This window comes from Entelurus aequoreus, linkage group LG02, assembly GCF_033978785.1.
Source record: "Entelurus aequoreus isolate RoL-2023_Sb linkage group LG02, RoL_Eaeq_v1.1, whole genome shotgun sequence".
In the NCBI taxonomy this organism is placed as follows: domain Eukaryota; kingdom Metazoa; phylum Chordata; class Actinopteri; order Syngnathiformes; family Syngnathidae; genus Entelurus; species Entelurus aequoreus.
In genome coordinates, this window is record NC_084732.1 from 56,833,130 (window position 1) to 56,847,087 (window position 13,958).

The window sequence follows — 13,958 nt, forward strand, 5'->3', positions numbered from 1 at the left end:
CCACAAAAGTTCCCGCATGTGCTGGATCAGCTGAGACCACTGGTGGCTCCTTCCCTGGATCCTCTACAGTTTGCATATCAGCCCCATGTAGGAGTGGACGATGCTGTTATCTACCTGCTGCATAATGCTCACTCTCACCTGGATGCACTGTAAAAAAAAAAAAGTTGAGAAAACGCAAATTTTCAAGGCAACATGATGCAACCAGATTTTTGCGTTTTCTCAACTTTTGACTGCTATTGTTGACTTAACTAAGATTTACAAGTTGAGATAAGAGTTATGTCAACTCGGATCTTCTTGTTCACCTAATTATGATATTTTTGTGGAACCAACAATAAAATTCATGCTTCAATTCCATGTATTTTTACCTTCAGCAAACTCATATATTCTTGTTGAACTTTGACTACTGTTGTTGACTTAACTAAGATTTCCAAGTTTAGATAAGAGTTATGCCAACTCGATCTTGTTCACCTAATTATGATATTTACATCGGACCAACAATAAAGTTCATGCTTCAATTCCATGTATTTTTACCTTCAGCAAACTCGGAAATTCTCGTTACTTCAGTTAGAAAACTTCCTTTACAAGTCAAGTAACATTTATGTTGCTGTAAATGTTTTTAAGAAATGCTGAATGAATAAATAAAATAAAGAGCACACATCAAAATATATCTAAAACCTTGTTTATTTCTCATTCAAACATGTTTAACATAAGGGTTAAATTGGGTGCGTCGGACACCTTGACACTTTCCCAGGTATTTTCTTTAAAGTTAATAAAACACTTCCCTAACAGTAAAATTGGATCCCTGTAACACTGAAGTTAAAAGCTAAGTCCCCTCTGCCTCTGAAATAGATTAACGATTCTTTATTTTCTTTTTTTTAAAGAATCTCTATTTCAGAGGCAGAGGAGACTTGAGCACAGAGCCAAGCTTGAAAAAGATAATCTGAATGGCTTCATATGTGTACTTCATCTCCTTTGGATAATCAATGTTCATGGCATACAGTAGGCCAAAGAGGTATGCAAAGGCAGTACCAAGGTCTGGCGGGTTATGTAGCATGATGCTATTTTGTGAATCTCACTTAAATGGAGATATATATTTTTCTTTACATTTAAGTGAGGTTTACAAGAGGTGCATATTCACTGTCAACTGATCAAGTTTGTCAACTGTTCTAATTTACAAAACACATTTTCTCTATCTATGATGATAATTCTATCATCAAATCATTACACAATTATATTGCCTGGCTGCTGTAAAAACATGTGTTTCTTAGCTTTTAACTTCAGTGTTACAGGGATCCAATTTTACTGTTAGGGAAGTGTTTTATTCATTTTAAAGAAAATACCTGGGAAAGTGTCAAGGCCTCTGACACATACAGTAGGCCAAAGAGGTATGCAAAGGCGGTACCGAGGTCTGGCAGGTCATGTAGGGGGGGTTACCCACATATGCGGTCCTCTCCAAGGTTTCTCATAGTCATTCACATTGACGTCCCACTGGGGTGAGTTTTCCTTGCCCGTATGTGGGCTCTGTACCGAGGATGTCGTTGTGGCTTGTACAGCCCTTTGAGACACTTGTGATTTAGGGCTATATAAATAAACATTGATTGATTGATTGATTGATGTAGCATGATGGAACCTTCCAACACAACAGCCCAGTCCCGTACGTTGGGTGATACAGCAGGATCATCTTCTTCAAGGATTGTAAGGATGCCAACAGACACGCCTCTGAGCACTCTTTCTTCAGGCCAGTTTTCTGAGGAATAGTAACAGATGCATGATTGAGTGTTAGGTCGAACAAAAGCATCTAATTAGGGCCCGACTGGTATGGATCTTCTGGGAACGATTACAATTTTACAATGTTCAAAAAAATGGAAAAAAAAAATTAAATTACTTTCAAATTAATTGAAGGCAGAACATTAACCATTAAATATTTTTAAAAAATTGGGGCAGGAACTTTTCTTTATGGTTATATGCATTGGCTAAAGAATATGACATTTGGGCATTAAAAAACATCTCTGGGCACAAAATGAAATCTACACAAAGTGTATTATGCATAAAATCTTTGCCATCAGCTATGAGATCCTACTCAAAATGTTAAAATAGTAATAGTTTTTTTAGCTTGTTGCCCCACTCTCCGGTTCAAGACAAGGAAACAGAAATCATTCATTTTAACTGTTCGTGCATTTTTGAAGGAATAGGCGAAGGTTGTTCATCGCAAGTAAGCTTAGCTCAAAAACCAGCTGTCAATTGGAAGTGCTAGCTGTGAGCCAGGGTGAATTTAGTTTATATTCAACAGACATTCATCAGCAACGTCGTCTTCTCTTCTGCAACTTAAAACTAACACCATGTAGTCGGAATAAATAAATAATAAATGGGTTATACTTGTATAGCGCTTTTCTACCTTCTAGGTACTCAAAGCGCTTTGACAGTATTTCCACATTCACCCATTCACACACACATTCACACACAGATAGCGGGAGCTGCCATGCAAGGCGCTAACCAGCACCCATCATGAGCAAGGGTGAAGTGTCTTGCCCAAGGACACAACGGACGTGACTAGGATGGTAGAAGGTGGGGATTGAACCCCAGTAACCAGCAACCCTCCGATTGCTGGCACGGCCACTCTACCAACTTCGCCACGCCACCCCAAATAGAGTTGTAAAGTTTATCTTCTGACTGTTGGCGAAGGCAGGCTACCAATAGACTACCAGTATTTGAGCTAATCTAACAAGCGATGAGGAACCATTGCCTGATTCTTCTTCAAAAATACATGCACAGTTAAAGGAATGGTTTCTATCGACGAATCTTAAACCAGAGAGCAGGGCAACAAGCTAGAATATGAAAATGTTGAACTATTCCATTAAAGCTACATTAGGCCAAATTACTTGTAATTTTCAAGTAAATTTCCTATTGTTATTATTACTTACCAAATGCTGCAGGAAAAACTTAGTTGTGTCGTCCCGGACAAAAACGGGGAGGCATCTCAGTGCTGTCATCTTTCGGTGAGACACAATGCCTGATGTCTATAGAGTATACAGTGGAAAACATAAGCATATACATTAGTGAAGCACCAAAGTGGATTCATACAAAGGGCAAAATCAAAAGTTGTTTTTAGTAATGACCAGTAGACCGCAAGTCTGACCAGTAGCATGCTCAAGAAAAGGGAAAAAAACACTTCAAGCCTTCGGACTAGTGCATTTTCTACTTTTGCAAATTAAAAACTGTTATGATTATCAAATGGCACATACTAAGAACATATAGCAATGACTGATAAGATCCATTTTACTGACACATGTCCATCACTTACCTGTTCATCAAGCTTATCCAGGAAGTCTTCTATTTGCTGACCAAAAGCTCCCTTTCTAGCCCGGTACAGTCTGAGCAGGCGAGGCACATCATTCTCAAGGGACTCATTGAAAGTCTTCAGGAGGTCTTTGCTGGTGATGCGATGAAATTCTTCAGATATCTGAAAAACACAATCAGCGAAAAAATGGCATTTAACTTTAATCACAATGTGAGCTTTTGACTTCAAATTTCAGGGCTAATGGTATAGTGGGGTGCTTTATGTTGGAGGAGCATGTAGTGGAGTGGTAGGGCAGGTATAGTGGAGTGTGTCAATGTAATACACTCCTACACCTATTAAATACAGTGCAATGAACATATAAGTACGAAAGTTAATAAATAAATGACAGCCATACCTCTTCACAGGAAAACAGTGCAGGCCATCTCTGCTGGACTTCGGATACCATAGGCTGCCCCTCTACTACCTCTCTCCGCCTAAGGGAAAATTCTTTAAAATTACACAAGTCACATTGAAATGTTGAGTTTTCCTGTAATCTCACAGTTGTGTGTGATCTTGAGAAGTGTGACCGTAATGCACCAGGTGTTTTAAATACACACACACAGTCTGTGTGAATACAGGGCCAGTTTGCACCTGTACCGTGACAAAGTCGAAAGTGCTTCAGGAGAGCCTCTTTATTGAAGCTTTCAAATTTGCAATATTTGCACTGCATTCAATCCTTCCCTGAAACACAAGAGACATAAAATGGAAATATTTAGTTTCACTAAAAGCATTTAGCTACAGACAATAATACATTTTTTTCCCCACCACCCCTATCTTAAACAGATACTTCATACACCTTATATTACACATAAATAGTATAGGCTACACCACACAGACATGCTACTCTTACCATACTCAGTATTATATCAGTTACTTTGTCTACATATTCATAGTAAATACTCAAATACATGTTAACTTTACTCAACAGGTCCTACAGGTAAGTATTAGCAAGTAATATTTGCTATGGAAATACTGTGTTTAGTGTAGTGTCACCCCCTTGAACATAAGTGCAGGTATGCATAAACATGAATTACATAAAACGTGAAAATGACAGTTCAGTAATAGACCATTACTACAGACTGAATAATTGTATTAATGTGTCTTAATACTCTATTGTTCTCAGTTTATCTGCTTTTCCAGCAGGGCACGCACAGCGCACAGACTTGTGGAAGTGAATTACAGTGAGCCGTTTGAGACGGGAGAACAAAAATAAATAGGCGGTCAATAGTAGGACAACTCATCGGCTAAAAAAAATGGCCTTTTCATGATCGACTATCTTGAAAATATAGTGAAATAAACGGCGGCGGTGTTAATTGATACGCCTACATTACGCTCACGTCTGTCTCTCGCCCGCCGTGTGTATTCCCAGTCGACTAATCACGGCAGCACTAGTACCCACAACACATTTTGAACTAGGGGGGGGGGGGGGGGGGGGGTATATCCCCGGCCTACGGCTAGAGCAGGGGTCCCCAAACTTTTTGACTCGGGGGCCGCATTGGGTTAAAAAAAATTTGGCCCGGGGCCGGGCTGTGTATATATATATATATATATATTGTCTTTATATTCCAGCGAGTTAATCCGTTTTGTCATTTAACATCAATTAACATTGATGTTCATCAACATTTAACATTGTCACATTATTGATGGGAAAATTTATTTTTAGACAATATGATTTGCCTGAGCGGCTAGGAGACACCGAGAATAACAAGCGGTAGAAAATGGATTAGGAAAAAAATTTATAATAATAATTTAAAATTAAATTAAAAACATTTTTTTTAACTTGGGACTTCCCTTGGGCCGGATTTTGGATGCTGGGGGGCCGGATCCGGCCCGCGGGCCGTAGTTTGGGGACCCCTGGGCTACAGCATTTTGGCGGGGTAATAATTAGCTTAGCTCTTTCGTCAATACACACTGCTCATTCAGTATCCGAAAATATTTACCCGGTTCATCATTCACACAGTTTGTTATCACCACAATGTCTTAACCGTACATAGCTATAAACATGTATTACCCTCGTTTCGGCCCATGCAGAAAGTGACCAGCTTTACATTTAGCAGTCATTGCTATCGGCGACCGCCATCTTGGGCATTGACGAGGCCACGCACACGACACACGCTTAACCACGGTCATGACTTCATGTCAAACTAAAACTCGAATAAAAACACAACTGATGTATATTACACGGGTGTCGATTATAACCAGGGTACCTGTTGTTCACAGTCTCTGCTCCGGTGGCGAGCCTCACCGTCAAACACGCACTCCCTGAGCTAAGCTTCTTGTTTGACTGACAGGCCTGACCGAACCCTTCGCACCACCCCCCCACGTCTTTTTTCCGCGCACGAGTGGAACCTTTTCTCTGCTAAATACATTAGGCCATAATTACACAAAATCACCGTTGTCCTACTAAATACCCTTAGTGCTAGACCATTTATTCCCGTTCATGAAACATATTATTTTGGGGCCATCAGTAGTCTAGCTAGCAAAGCATTTTTTCCATCTTTCAATTTAAGTAGTACAGTGCACTTTTCCATTACATCCCTTGTCTAGAAAACAAAAGAAAAGAAAAACACTTACATTTTTAGCCAAATAAATACTCGACAAATCGTCAAAACTTGATCCTTATCCAGCTCTGCATGGCCACAAGGTCGATATTAACACCCACTCACTCGTGCCCCTGAAACGGAATCTACGGGGTTTCCAATAAAAAGACCTTTGCCTAACTGCAACTCAAAAATCCTTGTTGTAGTGATTTGAAAATACCTTTTGATGCAACGATAGAGAGAAGTTTGCTGGCCAGACACTGTTTTGGTAGTTAAACATAGTGAAACCTTAATTCTGAGTCTGACTAACTTGAAAACTTTAATTAGTCCAACAATTGCACATTTTTTTACAGTGTGGTGGGAGGGGCACTGTGAGGATCATGTTTTTTGATTTCTCCAGTGCCTTTAACGCCATTCAGCCAATTCTGATGAGTGACAAGTTGCTCAGGATGGGTGTCAGTTCATCCTTTGTCTCCTGGATCACTGATTACTTGTCTGACAGCAGAGGTGGGACCAAGTCATTGTTTTGCAAGTCACAAGTAAGTCTCAAGTCTTTGCCCTCAAGTCCGAGTCAAGTCTCGAGTCAAGACAGGCAAGTCCCGAGTCAAGTCCAAAGTCAAGACTGGAAAGTCTCAAGTCAAGTCCCAAGTCCTGCATTTTGAGTTTCGAGTCCTTTCAAGTCCTTTTAACCACAGACTAATATATTAACACAGATTGTGTATGCTTTTCAAACGCTGTATTTATTTATCAAAACAAGTGCATTTTAAATTGCAGGAAAGAAAATTGTGCTGACATTGCACTTTATAATAGCACTATTAACCAGTCATTTTAAACATTTGACTCATTCCTTTACAGAATAAACACATGAAAAATAAAGTGCAACTGTACTTATTTGTACAAAAGTGTTAACATTGAAAAAACATGACATATAACATAATAAAAAGGTTGTACTTTTTATATGTCAGGGCCATATGCTGCATTGCATTTGCAAAAGACCAAATTGGCCAAGAGTCTGTCAGTCATTTGTGCACGATGGGGGCGTAGTATGATGCCACCATGGCTGAAAACTCGCTCCACTGGAGCACTGGAGGCAGGCACTGCCAAGACTCTCATGGCCACTCGGAACAGTGAAGGAAGAGTCTTCATGTTCAATGCCCAGAACAAAAGGGCATTCTGTCCTTCAGCTATGTCAAGGTAGTGACTTAGCTGTAGTGCTGGAGTAGTCCCAACATCCTTCTTCTGTCTCTTGTGGTAAGCAGCAAACAGCCCTTCTCCTTCTCCAAGGTCCCCTTGCTCTTTTTCATCAACAAGAGGCGCAGGTTGCTCAGTCTCTGCAGCATCTTGCAGGATCAATTCTGGTAAACATGTAAAAACAATAGCAGAAACAAGAGACCTTATCATTACCATTTGTGTTGGTGATGCAGTGTGCTAGACTGAAATACTTAGTTATTGCTGCAGTCAGTTAGATCAGATTATGAGGGAAAAAGTTACATTAGACTCAGTTACATTTACCTTTAACCTGTTGTGCCACCTCTGCCTTGACGTCACGACTGACCAGCACATGGGGCTCCACCCACAACAGAGAAAAGGCTGGATCCAAGACAGCTGCTTTGAGGTAGACTGGATCTGAAAAGGGAGCAGTGATCCCATCTTGTGTCCTGGCCATTTTCACATTGATGAAGATTCCAAGAAATCTTTTGTTCAGGGATGTCTGGAGACTTCTGACCAGGCCGCTCAGAAAACAGACCTGAGGCTTCAGTTTCTCAAGGTGGTGGTTGAGGGACAAGATGGAACAACAGCACTGATTGTGATGACCTTCTCCCCCTGTGTCAAATCAGTTGCTTCTCCAAATGGCTTCAAGATGTCCACCAAATCTTTCAACAGATTCCACTCCCGTGCTGTGAATGACAACTCCCTGTGCCCAGCCTTTTCTAGAACAGCACAGAGCCTTACATGATTGCACTGGAGAACAGCCTTCACTTGCCTCAGTGTTGAGTTCCATCTTGTGTTGACTGCAGCAGGGATGCCTTTCTGTTCCCCAAATTCAGCATCAAACACATCTTTGAATGTTGTGCTTGTGTGCAGCAGTGAGCTGAGTTTAGATAACTTCGAAAGAGAAGGAGATACCACTTTTGTTTCTTTCAAACCATCTCCCACCACCAGCTGAAGAGTGTGTGCAAAACACTGCAAGCGCTTTTTCTTTGCCATAGCAACATCTACCGTTTGCTGATCTTCCACGGTTAAATCACACCAGAGCTCAGGGTCATCCAGATGATCTCCATCATCGTCATCCTCTTGTTCACTGGGGAAGCACACAGTGAATGCTTTTCGCATGTTAGCAGCATTGTCACTAATAATGTAGTCCAGTTTAGCTTTAATGTTGTATTCATCACATATAGCCTCAAATTTGTCACAGATTCGTTCAGCTGTATGTGAGCCTTTGAAGCGCTCACAAGCCAAGAGATTGGACTTGAGCTGTATCCTCTCTGCCTCTTTGTCCATCCAGTGCACAGTGACACAGAGGAATCCCCTCATCTTTCGGTCAGACCAAATGTCGACAGTCACTGAAACATGGTCAGTGTGGCTCAATTGAGTTTTTAATTTTGATCGTCTTTCTTCAGTGAGGTTCTCTGTTTTTGATGTCAGTGTTCTGCGACACACTGGGGTGTACTTGCTGTCAAGTACTGTCAGAAAGTGGCGAAAACTCTTGTTTTCCACAATAGACAGGGGCAAGTTGCAATCAATAATCAAGTCAGACAGTATTGCATTGGTGATAGCTTTCTGCTGTGGATGAGTCATACTGTAATGCCCGACACGATTGTCCAGGAACTGCGAGATTGAAGGCTGTTGTGGTCCATTTGTGATGCTTTTGTTCATCAGGTATTCTTGAAATCTGTGAGCATATTAAACAGATGTCAGAAAATCCCTTATAGCCACATATGAAAAGTACTGAAACTACTCTTTATTACTCATATTATTAATATAAATCTTAACAGTGTGTGTGTGTGGTAAACATTAGGTTACAGTTGCTGCACTAGTCATGTATTTTAAAACTTATTTCGAGTTGAAGGGATAGTTTGGGATTTGTGAAGTGGGGTTGTATGAGGGACTACACGGAAAATGGCGGGCAACCCACTCACAATAGAGAGAAGTAGACAGGCTACCAGCACACGACTTAGGCTTTACATTGCTGTGGATGGGGTCAGCAGCTATTGATTGATTGAAACTTTTATTAGTAGATTGCACAGTACAGTACATATTCCGTACAATTGACCACTAAATGGTAACACCCGAATACGTTTTTGAACTGGTTAAGTCGGGGTCCACGTTAATCAATTCATGGTACAAATATATACTATCAGCATAATACAGTCATCACACAAGTTAATAATTGGAGTATATACATTGAATTATTTACATTATGTAAATTTGTATTTTATTTTTATTTTTTTGTCATTAAAAAATACAATCATGTGTGCTTACGGACTGTATCCCTGCAGACTGTATTGATCTATATTGATGTAAAATGTAGGAACCAGAAATATTAATAACAGAAATAAACAACCCTTTTGTGCGAATGAGTGTGAATGATTGTGCCAATGAGTGTAAATGGGGGAGGGAGATTTTTTGGGTTGGTGCACTAATTGTAAGTGTATCTTGTGTTTTTTTATGTTGATTTAATTTTAAAAAAAAACAAACTTTTTTTTTTTTTTTTTTAAATTTCTTGTGCGGCCCGGTACCAATCGATCCACGGACCGGTACCGGGCCGTGGCCCGGTGGTTGGGGACCAGTGAGGTAAACAACCAGCAGTATGTCGGAAAGCTAGCTAAAACGGTACACATATTCATAATATATTATACATTTTAACTGACCTTTATTTTACTATTTTTGACTTTTTTTACGTGGCTAAAATACGCGGTGCTGCTGACCGCCGTCTAACGTTACGTTACTTTGTGTGATATATTGACTAACGTAACCCTGCTTAAAAAAATCACTGAACAAAAAGTATGAATAAGGTAGTGAACTACAACAGATTCCCGTGTTTGCAATAACGTTATAACGTTAGCAGTGAGTTTACAGCCTCACTGATTTAACTACACAGCAAATAAAAGTCACGTTACTTAGCCAATGAACGTTAGCTTACATTCAAAACTTACCGTTCTTTGTGTAACTTCAAATGTCGGACGAAGTTGGAAGTTGTTGCCTCTCCATCAGTAATTTTCGAACCGCATGTGTTGCATACTGCAAACCGTTTTGTGTTGACCACCTCGTAATTTTTATACCCAAACGAAATTATTTTAGGTATCATTTTTTGTTCACTGGCATGTGGTTTGGACATTTCTTCTTCATCGGTTTTCCTGCAATTTAATTGGATGAATGCTGTGGGACGAAAACAACGTAGATCAAATATGATTGGCTATTGTACTGAGAGCACACACGCTTGACATGCAGCACACACGCTGACACACGCAACGCTGATAGACAAGTACACGATGAAAAATACGAAGCGCTCCCGAATAACTTTTTAATCTTTGGGTTTTGGGGAAAGTAGCAAGTCATGTCAAGTCATGTCAAGTCAAAAAGCTCAAGTCCAAGTGAAGTCACAAGTCAATGATGTTAAAGTCTAAGTCTAGTTGCAAGTCTTTTTACATTTTGTCAAGTCTAGTCTAAAGTCATCAAATTCATGACTCGAGTTTGACTCGAGTCCAAGTCATGTGACTCGAGTCCACACCTCTGTCTGACAGGCCCCAGTTTGTGCGACTGGGGAGCTCCCTGTCGGATACTGTGGTCAGTGGTGTAGGTGCTCCACAGGGGACCGTCCTGTCTCCTTTCCTGTTCACCCTGTACACCTCAGACTTCCAGTATAGTTCCCTGTCCTGCCACCTGCAGAAATACTCTGACGACTCTGCTGTGGTCGGGTGTATCGGAGAGGGACGGGAATTGGAGTACAGGACACTGATTGCTGACTTTGTGGAGTGGTCTCAGGCGAACCATCTGGTCCTTAATGTAGACAAGACCAAGGAGCTGGTCATCGACTTCAGGAAGAGAGTGACCCCGGTGGAGCCCATCAAGATCCAGGGCCGGGAGGTGGCAGTAGTGGAGCAGTACAAGTACCTGGGAGTCCACTTGAACAGCAGACTGGACTGGAAGGACAACTGCAAAGCTGTTTACAAGAAAGGAATGAGCAGACTCTTTTTCCTGAGGAAGCTTAGGTCCTTTAATGTGTGCAGCAAGCTGTTGGAGATCTTTTGTCAGTCTGTTGTGGCCAGTGCACTGTACTTTGCAGTGGTTTGTTGGGGAGCAGCACCAGCAAAAGGGACTTAAACCGGATTGACAAACTGATCCGGAAAGCCGGCCAAACTATTGGCATGCAGTTGGAGGCGTTTGTGTCAGTGAGGGACAGGAGGACACTGGACAAACTGCTCGCCATCATGGACAATCCTGCCCACCCACTCCACCTGACAATTAAAGGACAGCGGAGCTCATACTCCAACAGGCTCCTTCAACTTCCTTCCCGCACTGTGCGATTCAAGAACTCCTTCATTCCGTACTCCATCCAGCTGTATAATCACTCGCCATACAACAATAGATGACATCTGCCTATTACCTGACACCTGACATGTTAGCTACTTCTCTTTATTTATAATGTTTATAATGTCTATTTTCTATTTCCTGCTGGACCTACTCTCTATTTTATGCTGCTGCTGTCATATATACTGTATATACTGTACTATTGTACATGGTCATTGGTTTATATTGTATATATGTTATAGACATAATATAATATATCTGTATATAAATTATTCTGTACACATATTATGTATATTAACCTATATATGTTAGATTTTTTTTATAGCTATATTAGTCTATTTATACCTGCATTGTCCTTTCCATCCTTACACTTTCCATTATTGTAACTGAGCTACTGTGTTGAACAATTTCCCTTGTGGATCATTAAAGTTTGTCTAAGTCTAAGTCCAAGCATGGTTGTGGTTATTTGTGCTTCTTGGACACATAATGTTACCAGTCTGATGTCTCAGTCTGTTTGCTGGTTGATCAGGGCTCAAATACCTATTTTCAATCAAATATAAATGATTGTAATTTGTAACATTTGTTTCACTTTTGTTTTCCATTCTGTCTATGTTAAAAAGATATACTATCATAAAATATTGTAGTATTCCTAATTTTTTAAAGGTAAACTTACTAAATGAGGACATCCAATACTTACTTGAGCAGTGCGAGAGCTGCAAAAGTAGTTATTGTTGATGTAATCCACTGATGTCTGGATTTACTGATCCAAATCAAAGATGACCTACTGAACTCAGGCATGCTGGATCTTGATCCTACTCCACCAAATTGCAGCACCATGGTGTGGTTTGTAATGAGAGCACTCATGATTAAATGTGTCAGTCAGTAGGCCTAAATTTAAATTAGTCTGACTCCTTGAATAATTCAATTTTTACTAGTTTTACAGCATGTGAAGTCCCAGTTTCCATGCACCATCTTTAATGCGACTGTTGGCCATATGCTGTGTACCTCTCGTACTCTCGAGAGTGATTGTGGTCATTTCAGCTTGTTTAGCTATGTGGTAATGTAAATAGAAGAAGAGAATGCAACATGCTGAAGGTAATGCAAGTAGCTTTCAAGCTCCAGATCTAACAGAGAACTAAAACTTTACACTGCTGTTTGATGTGTTGGGAATGTTTTAATGTGACCCTTTAATGTGAGGTCTTGTTGTTATTATGATCATCAGAGTTTTGATGAACTGCTTTAACTGTTTACTGTTAATAGAAACGTCTTATTTTTAATTGCTGGTTGTTGTAAATAGACGTTTAATTCTCAACACAAAAAGAATGAAAAACAATGTTGGTGTGGATGCTTGGAATGAATGAGATTGGAGCAGAGATACTTCATGTGATCTACCGCTATTAGGGTTGTACGGTATACTGGCATTAGTATAATACCGCGATACTAATGAATCATATTCAGTACTATACCGCCTCTGAAAAGTACCGGTCCGCCGCGCCCCCGCCGTCGTCACGTCGTGTCGTGCTGGTTTACGAGCAGACGAGCATGTTTGGCTGCACACAATCACCGAGTACTTACAAGCAGACACAGTGTGTAGACAGAAAAGGGAGAACGGACGCATTTTGGCTTAAAAACTAACGACAAAGGTGAAGTTTTAACAGTGAAACGCCATCAGGAAGAGGTACTTTAAGACATGGCTAGCTAGCTAGCGGCTAACATCCATCCGCAGTCGGCAGTGTTTTAGCTACTTGTAAATCACTAATCTTTGCCTCCATGGCGACAAATAAAGTAAGTTTCTTACAAGTATCATCCCTGCAGGACGAAGAATAGCTAAACATGCTTCACTACACACCATAGCTCACCAGCATCACAATGTAAACAAACGCCATTGGTGGATCTACACCTGACATCCACTGTAATGATACCAAGTACAGTAGCGTATCTAGTCGATACTACTATGATTACGTCGATATTTTTTGGCATCACAACAAATTTTCCGTTTAAAATTTTTTAATATTAGAATAGATAGAATAGAATAGAAAGTACTTTATTGATCCCTGGGGGAAATTCAGCACCACAGTTTGCTCACAATAGACAATAAACACTTTTTTTTACATGTGAATATTATAAATACAGTCTATAAAACAGCATTATTCACATGTGAATAATATAAATACAGTCTATTATACATTCAAGTACAGTTATTATGTTTATAAACTCAGGAAATATGTCCCTGGACACATGAGGACTTTGAATATGACCAATAAATGATCCTGTAACGACTTGGTATCGGATTGATACCCAAATGTGTGGTATCATCCAAAACTAATGTAAAGTATCAAAGAAGAGAAGAATACGTGATTATTACATTTTAAGAGAAGTGTAGATAGAACATGTTAAAAGAGAAAGTAAGCAGACATTAACAGTAAATGAACAAGTAGATTAATAATTCATTTTCTACCACTTGTCCTTAATAATTTTGACAAAATAATAGAATGATAAATGACACCATATGTTACTGCATACGTCAGCAGCTAAATTCTGAGTCTTTG

At 40.0% G+C, this 13,958-nt stretch overlaps 2 protein-coding genes across 5 annotated transcripts in view; one reads left to right on the forward strand and one right to left on the reverse strand.

The window, feature by feature from the left end:
* The window catches only part of large2 (LARGE xylosyl- and glucuronyltransferase 2), a 161,682-nt gene that overhangs the window by 57,239 nt on the left and 90,485 nt on the right, over positions 1–13,958 (forward strand). The window lies entirely within an intron of this gene.
* LOC133663658 (uncharacterized) lies at positions 770–5,861 on the reverse strand. 3 transcript variants are annotated; one of them, XM_062068333.1, is made up of 6 exons: positions 5,545–5,861; positions 3,929–4,018; positions 3,693–3,771; positions 3,302–3,460; positions 2,922–3,017; positions 770–1,747 (listed from the first exon to the last, which is right to left on the reverse strand). In XM_062068333.1, exons 3-6 carry the CDS (start codon positions 3,741–3,743, stop codon positions 1,580–1,582), a joined length of 474 nt encoding a protein of 157 aa, XP_061924317.1. In that variant the 5' UTR covers positions 3,744–3,771; positions 3,929–4,018; positions 5,545–5,861; the 3' UTR covers positions 770–1,579. The 3 variants fall into 3 exon arrangements, with proteins under 3 accessions (XP_061924317.1, XP_061924308.1, XP_061924298.1); XM_062068324.1 differs by having other exon boundaries at positions 3,837–4,018; XM_062068314.1 differs by having other exon boundaries at positions 3,693–4,018.